Genomic DNA, 26,772 nt, shown 5'->3' with positions numbered 1-26,772 from the left:
ATATTTGCAGAAATAAAAGTATCTAAAGTTTGCTTACTACAACAAAAGATTAAAATTTCTGGATAATCTTTTTTTTTTTATTGACCATTGAATCCAAAGCTATTTGTCGCAGCCCGGCTGGCTGGGCAAAATAACGGGGTGGTGGGTGACGAACAACTTGTGTAGATTGATACAGCAGGAGTGGGAGTCCTTTATTGCAGGACAGGAGCAGTATTTATACATTCCACACAGCTTATCTAATTAGCATAAACTAGATGCAGCAGTCAACCAATCAGGAATCTCTACACTTAATGGCTCGCTTTTGTTACTTCTCAAACCACTCCCTCTGGCATTTTGCCAGGCACCATCCAGACTTGTTTACAAACTCTAACATTCCCCTGGCAAAATGCCAGGTGTTATTTTGACTTGTTTACAGACTCTAACAGCTATTAGCAAAGTTCTCTTTTTCTCCCACATTCCTGCCAATATCATGTATTTCAGGATTGGGGATATTTGGCTTCAGGAAACTAAACTCACTTATCCCATTACCTCCCATCAGACACACTTCATACTGGTAGCTTTGAGACAGTGTCCCGGTGCCACTGACATCCACCAGGTGGCCAGGAAAATGGCCCTCAGGCACCGAATACACACCCAGTGGCGCCGCCCTGTGCCTCCTGCACAGCCTCACCACCAGGAACACCAGCACAGAGAAGAGGAAGAGCGATGACACAGAGGCCAAGGCGATGACCAAGTAGACAGTGAGCGAGTCCCCCTGCGCGCGCTCGGGCGCCACTTCCGGGAGCGGCAGGTAGGGCTGGGAGAAGCCATCCACCAGCAGCACGTGCAGCGTGACGCTGGCAGACAGCGGAGGCTCGCCATTGTCCTTGACCAGCACCACCAGCCTGTGCCTGGCCGCGTCGCGCTCACTCAGCAGCCTGGTGGTGCGCACCTCGCCATTGTGCGCCCACACGCCAAACAGCCCTGGCTCCGTGGCCTTGAGCAGCTGGTATGACAGCCAGGCGTTCTGGCCTGAGTCTCTGTCCACTGCCACCACCTTGGTGACCAGGTAGCCCTGCTCTGCCGCCCTGGGAACCAGTTCGGTGCAGGGCGCAGAGGCGTTCTGCATTGGGTACAGCAGGAAGGGCGGGTTGTCATTGTTGTCCAGCACCATCACTCGCACCAGCGTCTGGCTGCTGAGCGCGGGCGAGCCTTGGTCTGTGGCGCCCACGCGGAACTCAAACGCCTGCAGGGCCTCGAAGTCCAGCGCCCTCAGCGCGAACAGCTGCCCATTGTCTGCGTTGATGGAGACCAGCGAGGCGAGGGGCAGTTGCGGGTCCTGGGTTGGCAAAAGCGAGTAGGTGATCTGGGCATTGGTGCCTGAGTCTCTGTCTGTGGCGCTGACACTGCCTATTTGCAGGGCTGGCTGGTTGTTCTCGCGGACCATCAGGGTGTAGGACACTTGTGTGAAGGCAGGAGCATTGTCATTGACGTCGGAGATGAGGACGGTTATGCTGTACTCAGTTTTCAGCCTTGGTGTCCCCAAGTCTGTGACCGTGATGGTGATGTTGTACTTGGCTCTGCTCTCTCTGTCCAGTGCTTTTTCAGAAACTAGAGTGAAAAAGTTTTTGAAGGTGGGTTTCAAGATAAAAGGGAGGTCATCTTGAATAGAGCAAAGGATCCTTCCATTGTCTCCAGAGTCTTGATCTCGGACACTAAAAAGAGCCACGAGGGTCTCAGATGCATTCTCTGGTATTGTCTTTGTAATTGATGAAATGGTTATTTCTGGTGGGTTGTCATTTATATCTAATACTTTAACTAGAAGCGTGCATTTTTCAGAGAGACCTCCACCATCTGTTGCCTGAATATTTATAGAATAGGACTGTATTATTTCAAAATCCAGTTGTGATCTCAAATTAACTTCCCCAGATATTGAGTTGATTTCAAAGGTTTTACGAATATCTTCTGAGGCATGGAAAAATGTGTACCATATTTTCCCATAATTTCCTGTATCTAAATCCTTAGCAGAGATGGTGATAATCCAGGAGCCAATGGGTGTATCCTCCTGGACCTGCACTTCATAGAGATTCTGGACAAACTCAGGGGCATTATCATTGATGTCCAAAACTTTGATGAGAACCAAAGTTGTCCCAGACCTGGGTGGAGATCCACCATCCAGTGCTGTGAGTGTCAATGTAAGCTCAGGTGCCTCCTCATGGTCTAATGCTCTATCTAGCACCAGTTCTGGATATATCTTTCCATCTTCATTGTCTTGAATTTTAATGTAGAAATGAGAATTTGGGCTAATTGTGTAGTTTTGGAGACTGTTGCTTCCTACATCCAAATCCTGAGCATTTTCTATTAAGATTGTGGTTCCAATAGTAGCACTTTCTGATATTTTAATCAGTATTTCCTTGTCCAGAAATGTAGGGGAGTGATCATTTATATCTCTGATATGCAGTTCAGCCCGAAAAAACTGTAAGGGGTTTTCTAATACCACTTGAAAATGCAGCACACAGGGCTCAGTAGAGCCACACAGCTCTTCTCTATCCAGTTTCTTATTTAAGAGTAAATCTCCAGTCCTCAAATCAAGGTACAAATGCTTTTCATTATCATCAGACACTACCCGAGCCTCCCGTGAGGACATCTCCTCTACCTCTAACCCTAGGTCTCTTGCCAAATTAGTCACAAAAGAGCCAATTTCTGTTTCCTCTGCCACAAAATAGCGTGTGGATTCAGTATCTGCCCACGACAACCCCAGCAAAACAAAGAAAACCAGGACTTGCCTTTTCCGTAGAGTGCATGCCCCTCTGATCCCCATGGTTCCTTCAGGCAACTTTTTTTTGTGTGGAATAATATTAAGTTCAGTCCTAATTTTGGAAGCCAAAGCACTGATATTTCGATAGGATACCCCTGGAAAATATATAGCCTTCCAGCAGTTCTGTAAGTGAAGCTGTTTCAATACCTCTGAGTGGGTTTGATGGTCTCTGTCTCCTAAATAATGGAGTCCACAGTGCTAGCTGTGTACCGTTTTCATCTTATCCTGTAGCGCCACCATGTGTCTCTAGAAATTTTCATTGAGAAAATTTCCTCTTTGAAAAAGAAATCTGTGAATACATCTGGAGTATTCAAAAACCAATCCCATATATCACATATTTTTCCTTCTGAATACTTCATTATGTATCTATAACAGAAAAGACCTTTTAAAATATTATTACAACATCACTATCACAATAAAAATATTTAGCAGTAATTCTTTGATATAATTTATACTTGGACTCTGATTTCCCCCAGTTCTCACCAAAATGTCTTTTGTTTTTGGTTTGAATCATAATCCAAACGAGATTCATATTCTGCATTAAATTATCACTGCTTTGAATGCTTGATACATGAATCTCTTAAAATGTCCTGAACTGAAGAAATAATATTTGTATTCAGGTAACATCTTAAATAGTTACAAATATACACTGTGTGCAATTCTTGTCACTATTTGCTAATTTCAGTCAATTATAGTTAGTAGCATATTAGTTTTTTCATATATATCAGGAAAAAGATCACACAAAATTTATTACATGCCCAAGGCATGGAAGTATAAGATTCTGAACTTTTATATTTAACATGTAAGATCATGGTACAAATAAGATAACCTTTGTTTCTATGGAGCTCAAAGGCTATAAACTGGCAATAATTAAAATGTGTTACAATGATACAGGTTAATTATAATATAGAAATACCTAGAAGGGATATGTATTTATGTACCATGGGAACTGCAGAGGACCATAGTTAGAAATAGGGGTTCTGGAACCAAAGTGTCAGCATTAGAATTCTGCTTGTGCCACTCACTCTATGCAAACATGGGCCATCTTTCTGTTTTCTTATGTGTAAAACAGGTCAATAATACTATTTATTAGTGCCCTAGGATTATCATAGGGATATAAAGAGTTAACATTTACAGATTAATCATATGTGCTGGTTAAGTGTCTGTTAAATTAATTAAAATCTTGGATTGGGGTGCAACTCAGTGGAAAGACATGTGCTTTAAATGCACAGTGCAATCCAGGGTTGAATTTCAGCACCCAAAAATAAAATAAGACAAAATAATTAAAATCTAAACCAAATATTTCATTTGTGTACAGATTTCTACCCCAGAATTATTCCCTAAACAATATAGTATAATAACTGTTTATACAGCATTTATATTGTATTATTATAAATAATCTAACAATGATTTAAAGTATACAAAGGGATGTGAATAGGTTATATGCAAATACTGCTGTATTTTATACAAAACTTCAGTATTTGTGGATTTTTATATCCATAGAATTAAAAAACCATTCTCCCACAGTTACCTGGATGACTGTATATGGAGAGTTCTAGGATAACCAAGCAAAGTGTCAAGTGTTAAAATTGTCAAGTAAGAAAAAAAGAGCTTCACTCAGCACTCTGAGAAATCCCTTAATTTAGAGGAGAGAAGAAAAGAAGTATCTTAATTGACAGGGAGGGCCCAGAGTTCAAATCGTGAAAATAAAAGCAAGAAAATGAGGAAGAGTAAGCAGTAGTAAATGCTTTGGAAAAATCAAGAGAAAGGCAAATATTAAAACTGCCTATTGGATTTAAGACGGTGATCACTGTGGATTTCTGCTAAAATCTGTACTTCATTTCTTCTGTAGTACTAGAAATGTACACATGACCACTAGATACCTGTCCCAGAATCTCTTGTATTTAGGTATGGCCGAGTGAACTCTCTCACATATGGATTGTGAGCATAATTTCTTTTCACTTCCAGATCTGGATGTGCCTCTTCCCTCCAAGCTAGCTAAAGAATACATATATGGTAGTGACAGTCATGCAGGTTATGACATTCCCAAAGGGAATGTTGGAACAATTACTTGGAAATAAACTTGATTCCAGAAGGACTGTTAGGAGCAAAGCTGCCATATATATCTAATCATGTACATTGGAAATGTCACATGAAAGAGAGACATATAAATTTTATAAGCTATTGCATAATCACATCTCTTAAAATAAATCCGTGGTAGCATTTACAATAGCATTTTCAGTAAAGTGGTTGCAGTGCAAGGTAAGATTGCCCTTGGTTGAAAAGTTTGAGAAATGAGGAATCAAAAATGAGGGTAGATAAAACTTTAAGGAAATAAAAGGCTGTGGGTGGAAGAAAAATCTTGGTAAACTAGAAAATTTAACTTAATAGTTTAAGACCAGAAAATGAACGAATTTAAAATGATGATGTGTAACATTAAGTAGAGGGGGAGAAAATTAAGATACAGAAGATCAACTCCATATGAGGCCCCTAGAAGGTGAATATAGGAAGAGATTGTATTTAGGTGGGAGGGAACTCAGTAGGACAATGGTGTTGGTACAGATGTTGTCAAAGGTGTAGACTTGGGGACAGGAAATGATAATTTCCATCTGATGGAGTTTATTTTTCTTTAAGGTATTAGGCAAAGTCTAAAGTAAGTAGATTTTTAAGAGAAAGTTAATTAGCAAAATTGTAAAAGGATTTATTGGTCTCAAAAGCCCAATTAGACTTGGATATGATATATTTATAGTGGCAATGGTATGACAATTTTTATCTTATAGAGTGCAGCAGCCCAGGTGTAAGAGAGGGGAAAGGAGACAATTATATTCATCTAGTGTGAAGTTTCATCAAGTGATTTTTGTGAGGGGAAATTTAATAACAGAATGAAGGATATAGGCATGAGAGTGAAAAGAAATGGTAAACATGGGAATTGGCTGTATAGAAAAGAAATTTAAAACCAGAGGAGGGTGATTGCTTGCTCTCTCACACACAAACACATCTTCACAGACTCTTTTTATTCTCTTTGATCACACATTTTGCTAATCTATGTTTTCATTCCTCCACAGTCTTTGGAATTCTTGGGAAACCCAAACATAGGGGCTTTTCCCCCTTTACTGTTTTTTAGTCAGATCATTAAAGGCAAGAATGGTTAGTTGATCCCTAAATAAACACAAGACAAAACTTCTTCTTACAATGCTTTGAATTTCCATTTTAAAATTAAAACCCAACCAGCAGTTTGGGAGGCTGAGATAGAAGGATCACTAGTTTAAGCCTAGCCTCAGCAATTTGTTGAGGCCCTAAACAACTTGGTGAGACCCTATCTAAAAATAAAATAAATAAAAAAGAGCTGGGGGTGTGGTTCAGTGGTTAAGTATCCCTGGGTTCAATCCCTTGTACCAAAAATAAATAAATAAAATAAATTTAAACCCAAAGGGTTATCTTTCAATAATTCTCAATGCTCCACATGTATCACACTTTTTTTGAAGTGCTGGGAATGGAAATCGTAAACATCCTAGCCAAGCTCTGAGCTACATCCCCAGCCCTGTATCACACTTTTATATCTCTAAGAAAAGTGCTTATCAAACTCTGGATTGCTACCCCTTAGTGAGCCAATTTCATGACCACACTGAAAGCTTAAAACAACGGAACAGAAAGACTAAGAATTGTTTATAAAACATTTATTTGTAATATATCAATGTTGATGACACATGCAACCTAATTTTACTATTGGTGGGGAAGAAATTGAAAATAAGTACTCAGTATATGTACATTAAACTTAAGGAGAACACAGGGGGAAAAATACACATTAGCACAGAAACCCACTTTATACTCTTGTAAATTCTCAGGTTCCTGAATTCAACTGGGTTGAATCCTGGCTTTGTAACATTAGTGAGACATCTGGAAAATTATAGCTTCATATTTGAAGATTGTATGAGTGGCCACAATATCAATGTACCTTCACAATCCTTTTCCAGGATGAATAAGCCTTCTTCCTTCTTTTCCTCTTCCTCCTACTTATTTGATTTTGTTTCTCTTTAAAAATTTTGGTGAATCAAACCCAGGGCTTTACCACTGAGCTAGCTATACCCCTATCTCCATCTCTTCTGGCCTCTTATAACTAGATTTTTAGATTAAAATTTTCTATCATACTACATGATTTTTCAAAGTGTTTTTAATAGTAATAAAGATTTTAAAATGTTAACTAAAATGTTGTAATTTAAGAAACATGATATTTGTGACTAGTAACCATTATTAAACCACAAGAAAACTACAAAAAGAAGAGTCTAATGAAGAAATTTTTGAACTACTTCCAAAGTGACCTGATTCATTTTACCATAAACATAAGTGTGTGTGAAACTTTAACTGGAGAGAAGGATATGGGCAAAAAGTGACTTTTTTTTAATGTAAAGAGATTTAAAAATTAAGACCTCCTGGGTTAGAGAATAAATCCAATTATGACTACATAAACATTTGCATAAAAGCAAGAATGAAAAACACAATAAAAAAGAACATTACTACAATTTAAAGTGCATGCAAATTGAGGGAAATAAACATTCGCATGTGCCACAAAGTAAAATGCATATGAAATATCAAATCAATTATGATCACTGAATATTGAACCCAAAGCTACTGTTGAAAGGAGGAGTTTCCTCTGTTTCTTTCCCAGAACACTGGGGTGAAGGGTTGGGGATAATTGGCTTTAGAAATTTGAACTCATTTGTTCCAGTACTTCCCCTAAGACACACCTCATACTGGTAACTCTGGGACAGAGTGCCAGTGCCGCTGACATCTACCAGGTGGCCAGGAAAGTGGCCCTCAGGCACAGAGTAGACACCCAGCGGCGCCGCCCTGCGCCTCCTGCACAGCCTCACCGCCACGAACACCAGCACAGAGAAGAGGAAGAGCGACGACACAGAGGCCAAGGCGATGACCAAGTAGACAGTGAGCGAATCCCCCTGCGAGCGCTCGGGCACCACTTCCGGGAGCGGCAGGTAGGGCTGGGAGAAGCCATCCACCAGCAGCACGTGCAGCGTGACGCTGGCAGACAGCGGAGGCTCGCCATTGTCCTTGACCAGCACCACCAGCCTGTGCCTGGCCGCGTCGCGCTCGCTCAGCAGCCTGGTGGTGCGCACCTCGCCATTGTGCGCCCACACGCCAAACAGCCCTGGCTCCGTGGCCTTGAGCAGCTGGTATGACAGCCAGGCGTTCTGGCCCGAGTCTCCATCCACTGCCACCACCTTGGTGACCAGGTAGCCCTGCTCTGCCGCCCTGGGCACCAGCTCGGTGCAGGGCGCAGAGGCGTTCTGCATTGGGTACAGCACGAAGGGCGAGTTGTCATTGTTGTCCAGCACCACCACGCGCACCAGCGCCTGGCTGCTGAGCAGGGGCGAACCTTGGTCTGTGGCGCCCACGTGGAACTCGAACGCCTGCAGGGCCTCGAAGTCCAGCGCCCTCAGCGCGAACAGCTGCCCATTGTCTGCGTTGATGGAGACCAGCGAGGTGAGGGGCAGGTGCGGGTCCTGGTTTGGCAGAAGCGAGTAGGTGATCTGGGCATTGGTGCCTGAGTCTCTGTCTGTGGCGCTGACACTGCCTATGTGCATGGCTGGCTGGTTGTTCTCGCGGACCAACAGGGTGTAGGACACTTGTGTGAAGGCAGGGGCGTTGTCATTGACGTCGGAGACGAGGATTATTATGCTGTGCTCGGTTTTCAGCCTGGGTGTCCCAAAATCAGTGACCGTGATGGTGATATTATACTGGGCTCTGCTTTCCCTGTCTAGGGTTTTCTCCGTTTCTAGGGTGTAGTAATTCTCAAATGAAGATTTCAGTAGGAATGGGAGGTCTTCTGGAATAGAACAAATCGTTCTTCCATTTTCTCCAGAGTCTCTATCTCGGATACTGAAAACCATGACCGCAGTCTCAGGAGAATTTTCTGGGATTGGACTGGTAATTGATGACACAGCAATTTCAGGAACATTGTCATTCACATCCATTACTTGTATTCTGACTGTAGACTTTCCAAAAAGTCCTCCCCCATCTGTGGCTTGAATGATTACTGAGTATGATTCAATTGTTTCAAAATCCAAAGATGCTGTTAAACTAATTTCTCCAGACTTTCGGTTAATTTTAAATGTCTTTTGAATATCTTCTGAGGCATGAGAAAAGGTATATGATATTTCCCCATTTATTCCAGAATCTAAATCCCAAGCCGTGACAGTGATAACCAGTGAACCAAGGATGCTATTCTCTGGAATCTTCACCTCATAAAATGGTTGCTGAAACTCAGGGCAGTTGTCATTAACGTCTACAACCACCACGCGAACTAAGGCAGTCCCAGACCTGGGTGGGGACCCACCATCCAGAGCAGTGAGAATCAAACTGAGTTCCTGCTGCTCTTCATAATCCAGCGCCTTGTCCAGAACCAACTCTGGGTACTTCCTGTTGTCTGGATTAACTCTCATTTTAATGTGGAAATGAGAGTTGGTGCTTATTGTGTAGCTTTGTACAGTATTCATTCCTACATCTAAATCATTTGCACTTTCTAGTAAGAACACAGCACCAACAGGACTATTCTCTGGGATTTCTAGGAGCATTTCTTTTTCCAAGAAGATTGGAGAGTGGTCATTTACATCTCTTACTTGAAGCTCAATCCGTAAAAACTGCAAAGGGTTTTTCATTAATACCTGAAAATGCAGCACACAGGGCTCGGTGGAGCCGCAGAGCTCCTCCCGGTCTAACATTTGGCTTAAAAGCAAATCCCCGGTATTTATGTCCAGTTGCAAAGACTGTTTGTTATCATTAGAGACAACCTGAGCTCCCCGGGAGGACAGCTCACCCACCTCTAGTCCTAGGTCTTTTGCCAAATTGCCTACAAAGCTTCCACTTTGCATTTCCTCTGCCACGGAAAAGCTCCCAGGCTCAGAGTGTGCCTGAGATACTCCCAACAAAACAAAGAGAAGTAGGACTTGCCTTGTCTGCAAAGTATCTTCTCCTCCATTCTCCATAGCTCTTTGCCAGAAGGCTTCCTGCAGAATTGATTCAGCTCCACTTTGCTGTTCTGGGAAACGTGTTTCTGGATTTGTCCACTTTGGAAGAATATTGTAATCCGGTTGAATGGCTTCTAGGTTGCCCCTTGTTGGCTTGTTCTGTCTTCCCTGTTCTCCCTGTGCACTGATTAAGCGTCCACAATGTCATCCAGTGGAATATATTTTTTTTCCCCGTGCGGATATTATCCTGCAGCGCCACCATGCGTCTCCACAGATTTTCACAGTTTGAAAGCTACCTAAATTAAATTCACATGAATGTCCCATGGAAAGAAATGTCTATTTGTTGTTTGATTACAAATATATTCTTTCACAATTGTTTTACATCATTTATAATTTCTGATTATGTTATCATTTGTTTTAAAATATTTACTAGGTATCCCACTCTTCACACAACCTAATGTGCTCAGTGTTTGGGAAAACAGAAATAGAAGATGTGATTCCTGATCCCCAAGAGTTTGTAATCTTTCTGGGAAGATTGTGAACCTGAAACAAGGAGGGTAATATAACTCACTGTCAAGCTGAACAAAATTCCATCACTATTTGGTCTGCCTAAGATACTAAAGGAAAGAGACAGTATCCAATGGTAATTTAAGTCTTCTCAGGGAGTATGAAATTGGATTAACAATGAAATGGCATATATTTATATAGTTGCTATAGTACAAGAGAATATTTCTGTAGATTTCTTTAATAGAATGAATTGTGAACTGGTAGAAAATTAAATAAGATGTTGGGATAGGACATATGATAAAACCCACAATTTAGTTATACTTTCTCATATCTTACAAAAAATTAATAGCTACACAAATGCAAACATGTTAGTTTCATTTAAAGCAGTCTTCTAAAACTGACTTCCTTTTGGTTCCCAAGATTCATTTCCACAACAACTATGGCTAACTACTTTCTTTTTCATCCCAGGCAGAGAAAGTGGGAGAGAGTCTCTTTTCCAAATAAAACAAAAACTTAACCTTTACTCTGATTAGATCAAGTATGTGTTTCTGCTACTGAAGAAGTCATTGTTTCAAGAGGTATTGACAACATTACAGATAGAGCTTTTAGTTCTGGAATTTGAAGACCTATGCTTGTACTTACTTTGTTTAACTCTGTCGGGAATCACCTCTAAACTTGAGGTAATTTTAGTCCTAGCCAAAGTGCATGGTTGCTACATAATGAAGGTGATAGTTTGGAATAGATGCTAGAAGTTCATTAATGGTATCAACTATAGGAAATCTCAAAATTATATTAAGAAGCCCTAAACACAATATAATTTTAAAAAATTAAATTCAAATTATGTTCATAATATGTAAGCTTTATGCATGGTTGGAAAAATAGATCAATTTTTAGTAATAAAAAGTTTACAAATTAAAAAGTAGGTAGATTGATTATGCAGCTATCCTCCTTTCTTTAAAAATATCTACTGGGCTGGTGTTGTGGCTCAGAGGTAGAACGCTTGCCTCCCATGGGCAAGGTCCAGCGTTCGATCCTCAGCACCACATACAAAAATGAACAACTGAAATAAAGGTATTGTGTCCAACTAAAACTAAAAAATAAATATTTTTTAAAAACCTACTAAGATGACAAAAACTTAAAAATCAACTTAAAAAGGCTAAAAATACACAAGTGAACATACATTTTTTAGGACAGAAATCAGAAGAGCAGAGTAACTCACAAGTTCCAAGAAATGGCTGATTTTCCTGCATTGAAAAGACAAAAATAGTGAGATTGTCCCACACAATCCCATGTAAAGATTTAGCAGAATCAGTGCATAAGAAGACTGAAATTACTTAGCAGCTACAAAAGTTATTAAAGTACATATATAGAAATGTTGAATTCTCTGTTCCTCTCACCATCCTACAGAGACAGGAAAGTATCTCAGGGCTAGTTTATTCTATGGAGAAATTAAATGAGACTTTTTCTAGTCTTGGAGATATAGGCAGGATTAAAAGCAAGTGTAAGGAAAAAGTAAGAAAACTTTTCATTTTGAATGGTGACACTTATATTACCCCCCCAGGCAATGCTCTGAGGTTGTAGGACATAAGGTATATAAATAACTCCCACTCCCACACAGTGGATATTCTAGAATTCTAACTCAAGAATATGAAAAGCCCAAATACTTAAACATACTGATATTTGTGGTCTTCTAGGGTAACAGCCCTGTCCTTGTATGGTTATATTAGATTGATGCTCTGCCATCAACAGGATTTATTCACTCACAAAGTGTTGATTGCTGGCATTTTAAAATAGCATCCTTCTTAAATATAAGAGGATAGCTAAGTAACACAAGACATTTGAGGAGAAGCCTATATAGCATGAAATAGAAAGGCCCAAACCACTACCACCTCTACAAAAAAGGGAATGAGAAAACCCATGTAACAGAACATAAGAAAGTGGGTGTGATGGTGCACACCTGTAATCCCAGTGACTCAGAAGGCTGAGACAGGAGGATCACAGGTCAAGGCCAGCCTTAGTAAGTTAAGGAGCCCCTTAGCAATTTAGTGAGATCCTGCCACAAATTTTTTAAAAAGAGCTAAGGATATACTCAGTGGTAAAGCACTCTGGCTTAAACCCTTCCCCCAAAAAAAGTTAAAGAGAGAGAGAGATGATAATGCCTTTGAAAATGTCCAATTAGTTGGGCTGGGGACGTAGCTAAGTGCTAGCATTCCCAAAGCCCTGGGTTCCATCCCCAGAACCTAATGAAAAAAATAATAAAAAGAGATTGTCTGACTAATATCCACAAAGAATTAAAATCTAATAAAACTAATATTTTTTTTAGAATTTAGAACTTACTTCATGCTACCCATTGGTCTAAGTGCTTCATACATTTCCCCATTTAATCTTTGTGCTGTTTTTCGAGGTTTTTTGGTACATTTTGTTTTGTTTTTGCAATAAACTTAACAGCAATGGTATAAAGTATACATTCTTATTGTAAGATAAATAATAGATTCAGACTTAAGTGTCCTTACCAGCTCAAGTTCTTGTGTTGCCTGATACATTCTCATTATTAAATGGACACATAATAACAATACTGCATAATGTATGTTTTGAATAATACATCTTAGGGATTAAATTAATTATAGAAGGGAGAAGCAATTACATTTATAAAAAAATGCAATCCAGGTGCGGTGGTGCAAGCCAGTAATCCCAGTGGCTCTGAAGGCTGAGGCAGGAGGATCACGAGTTCAAAGCCAGCTTCAACAAAAGTGAGGCACTAAGCAACTCAGTGAGACCCTGTCTCTAAATAAAATACAAAGTAGGGCTGGGGATGTGGCTCAGGGGTCAAGTGCACCTGAGTTCAATCTCTGATACAAAACAAACAAATAACAACAACAAAAACTCTCAGAACCAGAAAGAACTCTTAAAAATATTTGTCAGATGAAAAGAAAAACTTAAAAAGATTAAATCATTCAATTAAAATGTAGAACCAGAGACAATAAGAGAGAAAATAAGAAAGGAGCTTATAGGGCCTTATTGAATCAACAAGGAAGTCTGATAATTCAATGACATTCAGTGAGAATGTAGATAACTCAGGAGAGAAATTGTATTTAAACTTAACAAAAAATTTCTCAGAACTGAAACCAAATGTCTAAATGTTAATAGAGTACACCCATGTGACCATATTAATAAATATGTACTAAGTTATTTTCAGAATATGAGGGTAAAGTTTTCCTCATACTATCAGAAAGAAAGAAAAAAGAAAGAGGGAGGGGGAGGGAGGGAGGGAGGGGGGTCACATAAAAAGAGAAATCAGAATGGAATCAGTCTTTGGAACAATTCCATGCAGTCAATAGAAGGAACGCTTTTGAAATCTGAGGGGAAATTATTTTCAGTCTAGAATTTTATACCCAGTGAAACTATCAATCAACTGGAAAAAAAATGACTTCACAATGCAAGGTCTTAAATAATTATTTAAACTCTCCTGCATCTGTTTTGATGAGGGTATTGAGAGATATATGTTAGCCAAAAGAGAATAAACTAAGAAAGAAAAATATACCTGATTTTATAACAGGGGACCAACACAGGAAAACATTAAAGGGGAAAAATACCTAGGGTGATAGCTTATATAGCAAATAATGTAAAGGAAGCAGAAATATAGATGAAATACCTCCAGGAAATAAATGTAATTGGTAGGTATCTGATATATTTGAATATTTTAAGGAGAAAAATAGCTTTTCAAGTAAAGGATAGTGTAAAATATTCATTGCAGTTAATAGAAAATGATGCAAGTGCAAGTGCTCTAGGAAGAATATTTTTCAAGAAAGGAAATACAATCATACAACACTAACAATATGGACTTTAACTGATAGTTTAGCCTTTAAAAATATGTGAAAATTCTGTTACAAGAATAGGGGAAAGGGAATGTGCAGTGTTTGTCTATATTGTTGGGAAGTAAAAAAGTTAAATCCTTTATTTATTCTAGTAAGAAATAATTAAAATTTAAACAATATTAAGACAGCCTAAACCTACTATTTAGAACATTGAAATAAATTTTAGAAGAAGCCACTGTGTAAAAGGTGTCTGGAGATATAAAAAATTACTTTTTGTTGTAACCTTTCATTCATCATGATTTTAAACCTGAAAATAATATGAACTTACAAAATAAACTGAAAAGTTAATATCTTTCTGACATTCTACCAAATACACACAAGTTTTCAAAATGTTTTAAAATTTGTATTCATTTTCATTCAGGTTATTACATTTTATTTGAATTATAACACATGATGTTCTAAATATCAGCAAAAGTGAACGTAAGAAAATATTGGTTAAGTTAGAACAGTAAATGTAAAGGAAATAAAATAATAAACAATTATGGGAGTCCCATATCAATCACAAAAAGATGTTTAATTTTGCAATGAACACAGAAAAAGTATTTTTTTCACATGCTGTGATTTAGAAGTTGGTATGATTTTTAAGATGAATAAATAGAACATTAGAATAAGATTGGAAGTGCAGATATGACTTCTTACATGAAGGAAATACAACAGAAGGGTAGTTTAGTATTATGAGGCATGCAGGCTCTAAAATTTACCAGGTGAGGGAATTGGGTGTAGCTCAGAAATACAGTGCTTAGCATTCTGAAGTGCTAAGTTCAATCACCAACATTAAACAATAAACAGGAGAAAACCCAAAACCTCAGTTTTATAGAAAGAAAAATGACAATATAAATATGTGTGCAATTGTAAAGGATTAAAACTTTAAAGGTATTATTCACAAATGGGTATGAATTAAAATTAAACTGTTAATGCAAAAGAGATTAAACAACATTGTAAAATGGTAGATGTATAGTACTTGATAGTTGAAAATCAGTTGTTATATTGCATTATAACTGATAGAAAACTAAACTTATTAGGGATTATAATATTTCAAAAATACATCACAATATAAACAAAAGTGTTGCTGAAAACTAAATTTACAGCTGTTTCAAAAGATAGGATTTTCTACCCTATTCCGCTCAGGACCATTGGTGTGAATGTTAGGGTAAATTGGTTTCAAAAACTTGAATTCGCTTGTTCCAGAAGAACCTCCCGTCAGACACACCTTATACTGGTAACTCTGGGACAGAGTACCAGTGCCGCTGACATCCACCAGGTGGCCAGGAAAGTGGCCCTCAGGCACAGAGCAGACCCCTAGCGATGCCGCCCTGCTCCTCCTGCACAGTCGCACAACCACGAACACCAGCACAGAGAAGAGGAAGAGCGATGACACAGAGGCCAAGGCGATGACCAAGTAGACAGTGAGCGAGTCCCCCTGCTCGCGCTCGGGCGCCACTTCCGGGAGCGGCAGGTAGGGCTGGGAGAAGCCATCCACCAGCAGCACGTGCAGCGTGACGCTGGCAGACAGCGGAGGCTCGCCATTGTCCTTGACCAGCACCACCAGCCTGTGCCTGGCCGCGTCGCGCTCGCTCAGCAGCCTGGAGGTGCGCACCTCGCCATTGTGCGCCCACACGCTAAACAGCCCTGGCTCCGTGGCCTTGAGCGTTCTGGCCCGAGTCTCCATCCACTGCCACCACCCTGGTGACCAGGTAGCCCTGCTCTGCCGCCCTGGGTACCAGCTCGGTGCAGGGCGCAGAGGCGTTCTGCATTGGGTACAGCACAAAAGGCGAGTTGTCATTGTTGTCCAGCACCACCACTCGCACCAGCGCCTGGCTGCTGAGCGGGGGCGAACCTTGGTCTGTGGCGCCCACGTGGAACTCGAACGCCTGCAGGGCCTCGAAGTCCAGCGCCCTCAGCGCGAACAGCTGCCCATTGTCTGCGTTGATGGAGACCAGCGAGGCGAGGGGCAGGTGCGGGTCCTGGGTTGGCAGAAGCGAGTAGGTGATCTGGGCGTTGATGCCTGAGTCTCTGTCTGTGGCGCTTACAGTGCCTATTTGCAGGGCGGGTTGGTTATTCTCGCGGACCAACAGTGTGTATGACGTTTGTGTGAAGGCAGGGGCGTTGTCGTTGACGTCGGAGACGAGGACAGTTATGTTGTGCTCGGTTTTCAGCCTGGGTGTCCCCAAGTCTGTGACCGTGATGGTGATGTTGTACTCGGCTCTGCTCTCTCTGTCTAGTGTTTCTTCTGTCATTAGGATGTAAAAATTTTCCACAGAGGGTTTCAGACGGAAAGGCAAATTATCCTGTATGTAGCAAACGGTCTTTCCATTTTCTCCAGAATCTCTGTCTTTAGCCCTAAAAACTGCCAGTACTGTTTCAGGAGAGTTCTCATCGATGTAGTTGGAAAGTGATGATATGATCAATTCAGGAGGATTGTCATTGGTGTCTAATACCTGGACCAAAACCATACATCTTGCAGAAAGGCCCCCACCATCAATTGCCTGTATGTTTATTTTGTGAGACTTTACTAGTTCATAGTCAAGCAATGCTTTGAGAATGATTTCCCCAGAAAAAGGATTGATTTGAAAGATTGTTTGAATATCTTCATCAGCATCAAAAAATGAATAGGTTACTTCTGCATTGACTCCTGAATCTGCATCTTCTGCAGAGACTTTAACCACAAGAGACCCTAAGGGGCTATTTTCTGGAGCCTGGGTCTCATAAATCAGCTGAGAAAATTTGGGAGCATTGTCATTGACATCCAGGACAAGTATGCGTATAGTGGTGGTTCCTGACCTGGGTGGAGATCCACCATCCAGTGCTGTGAGTGTTAAATTGAGCTCTGGCTGCTTTTCCCAGTCAAGAGCTTTGTCTAGCACTAGCTCTGGATATATTGTTCCCTCATCACTGTCACTAATTGTAATATGAAAAAAAGAATTGGGTTCAATTGTATAGTTTTGGATACCATTAAGTCCTCTATCTGAATCTTGTGCTCTTTCTAAACGAAATGTTGCCCCTTCTGCTGTATTTTCTAGTATTTTTAAGACCATCTCTTTCTCCTGAAATACTGGGGAGTGATCATTTATATCTCTGATTTTCAACTCAGCCCGGTAAATCTGAAAGGGGTTATCCATTAAAATTTGGAAATACAGCATACAGGGCTCTATGGAGCCACACAGTTTCTCCCTGTCCAGTTTTTCATTTGTGAGCACATTTCCAGTATGAGAATCCAGAAGCAAGTTGTTAGAGTCTGTAAACAAGTCAAAATAACACCTGGCATTTTGCCAGGGGAATGTTAGAGTTCATAAACAAGTCTGGATGGTGCCTGGCAAAATGCCAGAGGGAGTGGTTTGAAAAGTAACAAAAGCGAGCCATTAAGTGTGGAGATTCCTTATTGGTTGACTGATGTATCTAGTTTATGCTAATTAGATAAGCTGTGTGGAATGTATAAATACTGCTCCTGTCCTGCAATAAACGGCTCCTACTCCTGCTGTATCAACGTACACAAGTTATTCGTCACCCCCCTGTTATTTTGCTGCAGCCAGCCGGACCGCGGCAGCAAGTGTTGTTTATTATCATCAGAAACCACCCTCGTTCTCCGTGTAGCCAGTTCCTCCACCCCTATTCCCAGCTCCTTTGCCAGATTGAGGACAAAGGATCCTCTTTCAGTTTCCTCTGTCACAGAATAATGTCGAAACCCATTAGCTGCCAAGGATACTCCCCCAAACAGAAAGAGAAATAAGACTTGCCTTTGTCTTGGGAAGCACAACCTTCTAGTCTCCATAGCTTCTCCTTTCATCAATTCCAGTAATAAGCAGAACTCCCAGCCTAAACAGCAGTTGGAAGCCTCAGACTTACACTTTGTACTAACAGGGAGCTAAGATTTCTTTTGTCTTTTTCTTCCCAGCCCATCTGTCTGGATCTTCCTTTTTTGTTAGTGACCTCAGTAGCAACCTCAGTTCAAAATTTCTGTCTCTTTAGCCTGCAGCGCCACCGCGTGGCTTCCAAAACACTCAAAATTTTAACATTTTTCCTGTGTATTATTTAGAAATTATTTCATTTAGAGGCTTTTTTCAAATTTTCAATTTTTATTTTCTATTTTTTAAAAATAATATTTGTATAGAGATGCATTCACATTGTTTATTCATTGTTCCATGGGAAAGTTAAAAAAATTGGGAAACAAAAAGTTCCTGCTGTAGCAGTAATTTTGTTCACTTCACTGATAGGTTTTGCTCCTGTACTAGGTCTTTCAATTGTGACACAACACTTATGCAACCAAATGGAATATTTTGGGTTACTCATGGAACCATCAAAATAGTAAATTTATTTTTCCAGTGACATTGGGCACAGGAACACCAAAAACTGGCAAAGAAGCCCATTTCATATGTTTTTCAAAAAACTCCTTCAAAAATCTCATTACAATGCCTAAACAGAATCACCACTCTGTAATTAGAGCCAAGCATTTAGGCTGTTCCTTTTCCGTGTTCCCATAAAGACTTATGCATATAACTATGATGACCCTGTAAATAGTACTCATTTTAGGCCACTCTGTCCTTTCTTCAATATGTGAGCTACTTGAGGACAGAAACTACATCTTAGTAATCTATGGTTGGCAAATAAGCCACTCACTAATTCTGGTAATAAAGCATGCATATAGATAAACTGTAGTGAATAGGACCTGAAACAATATTCAGTACCTTTCAAAACCTAACCCCTACAATTTGAAAATTGTCTTCTTTCATTCACTTACACATGCTTTTCAATTTCTAATACCTTTTGTCTTTGTTTTTCTTATATAAAATTTAAAATACCTTGAAGAATTAAAGAATGGCCTAACCTTTATTTTAAGGTTCCTCTTAATTGAAATCCAGTAAGACTTTATGTGCATTAAATAAAGGGAGGTAAAGATCACAACTAACACATATCATAACATTATGGAAAGTAAAAATAACATTATACCATTTGCTTCACAGTAATTTTATTCAAAGGCCTAATATCTAGAAAGATAGTCTTCTACATGTTATGATTTTCCTACAAAAAGCAAGTGATATAAATTAAGTCTAGTAAGTCTAGGGAGATATATAAGGAAAAGGCTAGATATCACCAAGAAACAAGCAAACAACAAAAACCCACTACTCTGCTGAATATAAAAGACACGTTATGAGAACCTCTAATTGATAGTTTCTATTGTTTTTTCAACTGAGTGGAAATGGATTGCTAGCCAATAAAACTTAACAGGGATCCCTGATTTTTTTCACACACAATTAAAAGCAACAAATTATGAAATATTTCTATATGATGCTGTAGAATGCCCAAAGTTTGCCTTTATGGCTTCAAATGTAAGAGCATTTACACACTCAATATTTTACAATGACTTTTCTTTTTATGTTCAGGTTAGGCTGGTTAGATATTTATCATACCACTTGTAACAGAAATATTATTATTAAATACAGATACATCAACAGGGAAAACAGAATTTTAAAAAGTAACATAGTTTAAGAAAGATGTAATAATTAAAATCAAGGATTACAAATCAACAAGAAGACCAATTTAGAAAGGAAAATAGAAATATCAAATAGTATATATGATATCCCATGCAGCAGAAGTCTAGAAAAGGGAGAACCAACATGAAATATATGTTGATAATAAAATCAATAAAACACATGGGGTGAAAGAAAATTTTAAAATGCTGTCAGCTTTGAAGATAAAGCCAACTCATTAATAGTCTATGAGGAAAAAAGTCTATGAGAAACAATCGAGTAAACATAAAGAAAAAACTGTAGTAAACTGATAATGAATTAAACTGAAAAATAAATAGTACTGAAAAAATTGATGATAATGGACATAAACAATTTAACCAAAAAGACAATATTAAACAGTTTATGACAAGATATGTTGGCATATGCTTGTAATCTCGGCTACTTTAGAGGCCTAAGCAGGGTGATTCACCAGCACTGGGAGTGGGTGAGTAAGTGTCTTTCCCTTATTGAATGGATTTCTATCAATAATTAAATCCAAAAGTATTGTGGAAGAAAGAATTTTCCTCTATTTCTTTCTCAGGGCACTGGGGCGGGAGGATGGGGATAATTGGCTTCAAGAACTTAAACTCCCTGGTCGCAGAACCTCCCTTCAGACACACCTCTTGTTGGTAACTCTGGGACAGAGTGCCAGTGCTGGCGACATCCACCAGGTGGCCCGGAAAGTGGCCCTCAGGCACAGAACACACACCTAGCGATGCCGCCCTGCTCCTCCTGCACAGCCTCACCGCCACGAACACCAGCACAGAGAACAGGAAGAGCGATGACACAGAGGCCAAAGCAATGACCAAATAGACAGTGAGCAAGTCCTCCTGCGCGCGCTCGGGCGCCACTTCCGGGAGCGGCAGGTAGGGCTGGGAGAAGCCATCCACCAGCAGCACGTGCAGCGTGACGCTGGCAGACAGCGGAGGCTCGCCATTGTCCTTGACCAGCACCACCAGCCTGTGCCTGGCCGCGTCGCGCTCGCTCAGCAGCCTGGCGGTGCGCACCTCGCCATTGTGCGCCCACACGCCAAACAGCCCTGGCTCCGTGGCCTTGAGCAGCTGGTATGACAGCCAGGCGTTCTGGCCCGAGTCTCCATCCACCGCCACCACCTTGGTGACCAGGTAGCCCTGCTCTGCCGCCCTGGGCACCAGCTCCGTGCAGGGCGCAGAGGCGTTCTGCATTGGGTACAGCAGGAAGGGTGGGTTGTCATTGTCGTCCAGCACCACCACTCGCACCAGCGCCTGGCTGCTGAGCGGGGGCGAACCTTGGTCTGTGGCGCCCACGTGGAACTCGAACGCCTGCAGGGCCTCGAAGTCCAGCGCCCTCAGCGCGCGAACAGCTGCCCATTGTCTGCGTTGATGGAGACCAGCGAGGCGAGGGGCAGGTTTGGGTCCTGGTTTGGCAGCAGTGAGTAGGTGATCTGGGCATTGGTGCCTGAGTCTTTGTCTGTAGCGCTGACACTGCCTATGTGCAGGGCGGGCTGGTTGTTCTCGTGCACTAACAGCGTGTAGGAGGTTTCTCTGAAGTCAGGGGCGTTGTCGTTGATGTCTGATACCTGCACTGTTATGTTAAGCTGTGTTTTCAATCTGGGTGTCCCCATATCTGTAACCGTGATGGTCACGTTATATTCCTCTCTTTCTTCTCTGTCTAGTGCTCTCTTTGTTTTCAAGGTGTAAAAGTTCTTGCCTGAAGGTTTTAGAAGAAAGGGCATGTCTTCCTGAATGGAGGAAATCGTCTTTCCGTTGTTCCCAGAGTCAGGATCTGAAACTCTGAAAACAGCAACCACCATCTCCGGGGAGTTCTCCGGGATGGGACTGGTGAGTGCATTCATGGTCACTGCGGGGTGGTTATCATTTACATCCACCACCTGTAGGAGAAGAGTGCATTTCCCCCAAAGACCTCCTCCGTCTGTAGCCTTGATGTCCACTTCATAAAACGGGACTGTTTCAAAATCTACTTGTTTTCTAAGTCGAATTTCTCCTGTCATAGGATTTAGCTCCAAAGTTTTGCTAACATCTTCTGAAGCCTGAAAGAGCATATATATTATTTTCCCATAGACGCCACCGTCTAAATCAGTGGCGGAGACAGTGACTACCAGAGAACCTACCGGGCTGTTCTCAGGAATTTGCACCTTGTAGATTGGCTGCTGAAACTCAGGGGCATTATCGTTGATGTCCACCACTTCAATGAGGACCTGTGTGGTTCCAGACAGCGGAGGAGAGCCGCCATCCAGAGCTGTCAGGGTTAATCTTAGTTCAGGCTCTTCCTCTCGATCCAGCTCTTTTTCCAAAACCAGTTGAGGATATTTCTTGCCGTTGCTGCGTTCATAGGTAAGAACGCGGAAATGGGAGTTGGGGCTGATTTGATAGTTCTGAACATTATTGCTTCCAACGTCCAAGTCCAGAGCATTATTCAGAGGGAACACATTTCCTAGGGGGCTGTTTTCCAGTATTTTAAGAAGTATTTCTCTTTCTGGGAACACAGGAGAATGATCATTTATGTCTTTCACCTTCAGTTCAGCCTGAAATATCTCTAAGGGTTTTTCCATTAACACTTGGAAATTTAGTATACAAGGCTCAGTGGGCCCACATAGCTCCTCTCTTTCTAATTTCTCATTTATGAGCAAATCCCCAGTTTGAACCTTGAGCTGCAAATACTCTTTGTTTCCTTGGGAAATGATCCGGGCCCCTCGGGTGGACATCTCTGCCAACTCCAGCCCTAGGTCTTTCACTAGATTTGCCACTAAGGAACCTTTCTCCATTTCTTCCACTACCACATATGGTCCCAACTCGGCGCCTGCCCCAGACAAGCTCAGCAAAACAAAGAAAAGTAAGACTTGCCTTTGTCTCTGATTTGGCAGCCATTCAATCTCCATTGCTATTTCCTGGAAATTCTTGTTCACAGGAGATTCACGTGTACCCAGGGTCTTGTTAGCGCTGTCCAGCAGTCCAGAATGCCAGAATTAAGCGGTAAACAGAGTTTTTAAAGATATCGCACTCGCTTTTGCTCTGGCGGAGAAAGCTTTTCTTTTGCTTCTAGGCGGCAAGAAACTGGCTGGCAAACTGGAATTGCGGAAGCCAGTGTTCACGTTTTCCATTTTCTTGACCTGTAGCGCCACCATGCGTTCACTTAGTCTTACATTTTTTTTTTCTTTTTTTTTCTGATGGAACTGGAGACCAAATTTTCCAAAATGAAGGAATAGGCTATGTGATATTAAACACTTGAGTTTTATTTTCAAGTGGCTTTTGTATGTACAGAGAGAACACTGGTGTTTCATGGAAAGGAGTACAAAGAGCACACTATTACTGATATTGACTATGCTGTTGTTAATGATTAAATGTTGCTATTTACATCTAAACTAAGAAGAACATACGTGTAGGAGCAAAGTGTTTCCAAAGTAACAACACATATTTTTCAGGGTACTTATTATAGTATTACAAATGAATGGACAATGCAAAAATTACAATCAGCGGGGTTCTAAAGAGTGTAGTTAACCTTTTTTGATGTGGTGCAATCCCCAGGGCTTCTTGCCTGGTAGGCAAGACCTTTACCACAAAGACACATCCAAGCCCCTAACCAATGCTTTATTAAAGAATAAGTAACTTCTTTCCAACACCTAAGCCTCAAAACTGAATTTTTACAATTTTCAAATTAATGGAAAATTATTTTCTAAATTGGCAAACCTCATGGTTGGCCCTGCCACACTTTGGAATTCTATTTTTTTTAAATTTTAACAAGAACAATTTCTATCTTATTCTTTTAAAAAACATCTTTGAGATGTAACTCAAATACCCCAAATTCACCAACTTAAAGCATATGATTCAGTGGCTCTTAATGTATTCACATTGTTGTACTTCCATAATCATTCAATTTTAGAATATTCCCATTACCTTAAGAAGAAACATTATCCTTTATCTATAATCCCACTATTGTCCCATTTCTCCTAGCTTCAACCCCAAGCATTTATTAATCTACTTTTTTATAGAGTTCCCTGTTTTAAACTTTTAAATGAAGGAAATGATATAATATGCAGACTTTTATGACTGGTTTCTTTCACACAGAATAATGCTTTCAAGGTTTCATTCAAGTTTTAGCATGTAGCAACACTTCTTTTATAACTGAATAATACCGTGTTGTTCAGATAGATCAGATTTTGATGATCTATTCATCCACTGAGGGACATTTGAGTTGTCCCCTTTTGGCTATTTTGACAAAGCTATTGTGAACATTCGTATACCAGTTTTTGGGTGGACCTGTAATTTTATTTTGCTAATAGTGAAATTGCTGGATCATATGCTATTTATATACTTAATTGTTTCAGGACCTACCACACTTTTCCCCTAAATGGCTGAATCATTCTATATCCTCAGCAGTGTATCAGGATACCAATATTCCCACATCCTCCCAATGCTTGTTATTATCTGAGTTTTTGTATGTAGCTACCTCAGTGTTTATGAAATGGTGTCTCACTGTAATTTTGATTTATATGTCCCTAATTACTAATGATATTGAGCATCTTTTCATTTATTGGCCATTGGTTATCTTCCTTAGAAAAAATGTCTATTCAGATCCTTGCCTGTTTTGTGAATTCAGCTATTTGTTTTATAATTGAATTACAAGTGTCCTTTATAATTCTAGGTATAAGTCCCTTATCAAATTTAGATTCTTTTGTTTGTGTTTCCTATTTCTGTAATTTGAATTGAATTGCAATTCATGGTGGGATGGAGGTATACCCAGTGGCAGAGTTGGCCAGCATGCATGAGACCTGGATTTGAGCCCCACAACTATAAAAACAGTTCATGATCTTTATCAATTTAGTGCTCTTGTGCATGAATTTAAGAACCTTGTTAATTATCTTGTTTTGAGTTCAAGCATCAAATCAGTGAGGCCTAACTTTCTGCTATAAAGACTTTCATGTGTCCTCCTTTGACCACAGGTGGTGGTACTGTTAAAATGGAGAATTTTCTTCCAAGTGACCAACCTGTGGTAGACAGAATAATAGCTACTCAAAGATGTCCCCAAATATGTAAATATGTTACCTTACATGGCAGAAAAATTATTTGCAAATCTGTTTAAATTCAAGATCTTGTGAAGAGAAGATCATCCTGTATTATTTAGATAAGAAGGATCTTCCCTGGCTACAGTCAGAGGGAGATGTATCCAGTAAAGAATGGCTAGAGTAGCAATGTTGCTGGCTTTGAAGATGGATGAAGGGGTCATGAGACAAGTAATAAAGGTAGTATCTAGAATATGGAAAAGACAAAAGAAATGGGTTCTCTCTAGAGCCACTGGCATGCAATGTATCCTTATTGATTCAGTATTTTAGTTCAGTAAGATCCATATCAGACTTCTTGTCTACAAACTGTAAGATTATACAGTTTTGCCGCAGTCCGGCTGCAGCAAAATAACCAGGGGGTGACGAACAACTTGTGTACGTTGATACAGCAGGAGTGGAAGCCATTTATTGTAGGACAACAGAGGTATTTATACATTTTGCACAGCTTATCTTAATTAGCATAAACTAGATAACATCAGTCAACCAATAAGGAATCTCCACACTTAATGGCTCGATGGTGTTACTTCACAAACCACTCCCTCTGGCATTTTGCCAGGCGCCATCCAGACTTGTTTACAGACTCTAACATTTGCCAGGCGCCATCCTGACTTGTTTACAGACTCTAACACAGTTTAATTGTTTTAAGTAACTAACTTTGTGATTTTTTCCCCAGCAACAATAGAAAACTAATGTATTAACACAAATATGGATTTACATGCACCCAGTGGTTGAATCAACAAAAAGTTATCATTTCTGTAAGAATAGTATTATCATAACAAATGCTGAAGAGTGTCTCTTTCATCACTGGTGGATCATTCTTTCTGAACAGTCATTTATGACCCATATATAGTTTTTTCCTCCAGCATAATTTAAAGAGGAATTGCCAAAGACATTGTTAATCTTAACAGAAAATAACTGGAGCCCATCATATTTTTCCTACTGAATTTCCAGATCTCTAAGTTATTTATTTATTTTATTTTTTATTTTTTAAAGAGAGAGAGAGAGAGAGAGAATTTTAATATATTATTTTTTAATTTTCGGCAGACACGTCTTTGTTTGTATGTGGTGCTGAGGATCGACGCCGGGCTGCATGCATGCCAGGCGAGAGCGCTACCACTTGAGCCACATCCCTAGCCCCTCTCTAAGTTATTTAGTGATGAAAACACTTCCATAATATTGCTTGTAGTTTTCTAAAATTAGGTTTTGATTATAATTAGTACTGTAATAGCAACTGCTTTCAAACATATTTCAAACATTTGCCAAGATGAATATAGTGTATTTAATTTTGATAAGGGACTTATGAAAATATAATAAAGAAAGTTTCAACTTCCCAAACAAAATAAAAATAAATATATTACATCTGATAAAAGAAGACTGAAGAAAAAAGCATAAGAAATTCAAGAAATGAAACCAGAGGGTAACTACTCTTTTTCAATGCACTCATTTCTACAATAATGAATGTGACATTCTAAGGACACCACTGATACAATCAGACTGATTCAGATCAATTGTGGTAGATGACCCAGCATACTTAAAACAGAACTTCTCCAACAACTTTGATTTTATTTATCTACAGCAGTGTGGTCACTGGTGTAGAAATATATACAAACTAAAGGGTGAAAATTTTATTTTCACATGGGAATTTAATTCATGGAATAAGATTAAGACTAATAGTGGAATTTACTTCTTTGGAAAACAATGATCCCAGTTAAGATCATTGTTAAGATCCCAGTTAGCATACTGGTTAAGAACTGAGGCATTAAATTCAGGTAGACATAAATTTATATTTCAATTTTTTTCTCTTTATTACTCAGAATCATGAGCAAGTAACTTAATCTTCCTAAATCTCCAATTTCCTCATATGTAAAAAGGGGGATAATATGCTGGCTCCCTCAGGGTTTGGGAAAAGATTAAAAAGATAATGAATATAGAGCACGATACACTACTTTTAGTGAAATTAGAAATCAAGAAACACACAAGTGTCAAAAAGATCAATTACATCAAACTGCATAGCTAAGATTTGTGCATTTTATGTATGTATTACTGT

The 26,772-nt window shown here is 39.8% G+C and overlaps 4 protein-coding genes across 4 annotated transcripts; all 4 read right to left on the bottom strand.

Annotated features, from left to right (window-relative positions):
* Positions 1-327: 327 nt before the first annotated feature.
* Positions 328-6,109, bottom strand: LOC107152734 (protocadherin beta-14-like). Its single transcript, XM_015498276.2, has one exon. It carries the CDS (start codon positions 2,798-2,800, stop codon positions 419-421), a length of 2,382 nt encoding a protein of 793 aa, XP_015353762.1. The 5' UTR covers positions 2,801-6,109; the 3' UTR covers positions 328-418.
* Positions 6,110-6,459: 350 nt separating this feature from the next.
* On the bottom strand, positions 6,460-11,314 carry LOC107141945 (protocadherin beta-12-like). Its single transcript, XM_015485265.2, has one exon. The coding sequence runs from the start codon at positions 9,796-9,798 to the stop codon at positions 7,402-7,404; it is 2,397 nt and encodes a 798-aa protein (XP_015340751.1). The 5' UTR covers positions 9,799-11,314; the 3' UTR covers positions 6,460-7,401.
* A 3,343-nt stretch (positions 11,315-14,657) lies between these two features.
* Positions 14,658-18,963, bottom strand: LOC107141937 (protocadherin beta-10-like). The gene is given in 3 exon segments (XM_048811670.1): positions 14,658-15,808; positions 15,810-17,387; positions 17,711-18,963. Coding segments are annotated over 3 exon segments (2,367 nt in total). The 5' UTR covers positions 17,947-18,963; the 3' UTR covers positions 14,658-15,255.
* Positions 18,964-19,108: 145 nt separating this feature from the next.
* LOC107141921 (protocadherin beta-16-like) lies at positions 19,109-25,120 on the bottom strand. Its single transcript, XM_015485229.2, is given in 2 exon segments — positions 19,109-21,000; positions 21,003-25,120. Coding segments are annotated over 2 exon segments (2,394 nt in total). The 5' UTR covers positions 22,545-25,120; the 3' UTR covers positions 19,109-20,148.
* Positions 25,121-26,772: the final 1,652 nt, after the last annotated feature.

Source organism: Marmota marmota, unplaced genomic scaffold, assembly GCF_001458135.2.
Source record: "Marmota marmota marmota unplaced genomic scaffold, marMar, whole genome shotgun sequence".
In the NCBI taxonomy this organism is placed as follows: Eukaryota; Metazoa; Chordata; class Mammalia; order Rodentia; family Sciuridae; genus Marmota; species Marmota marmota.
The sequence above is the reverse complement of the archived record's forward strand: the minus strand, read 5'-3'. Positions and strand labels throughout refer to the sequence as shown.

Bases quoted from the DNA above. Each gene is read 5' to 3' on its own strand.
- LOC107152734 (XM_015498276.2), bottom strand. From the start codon at position 2,800: ATGGGGATCAGAGGGGCATGCACTCTACGGAAAAGGCAAGTCCTGGTT.
- LOC107141945 (XM_015485265.2), bottom strand. From the start codon at position 9,798: ATGGAGAATGGAGGAGAAGATACTTTGCAGACAAGGCAAGTCCTACTT.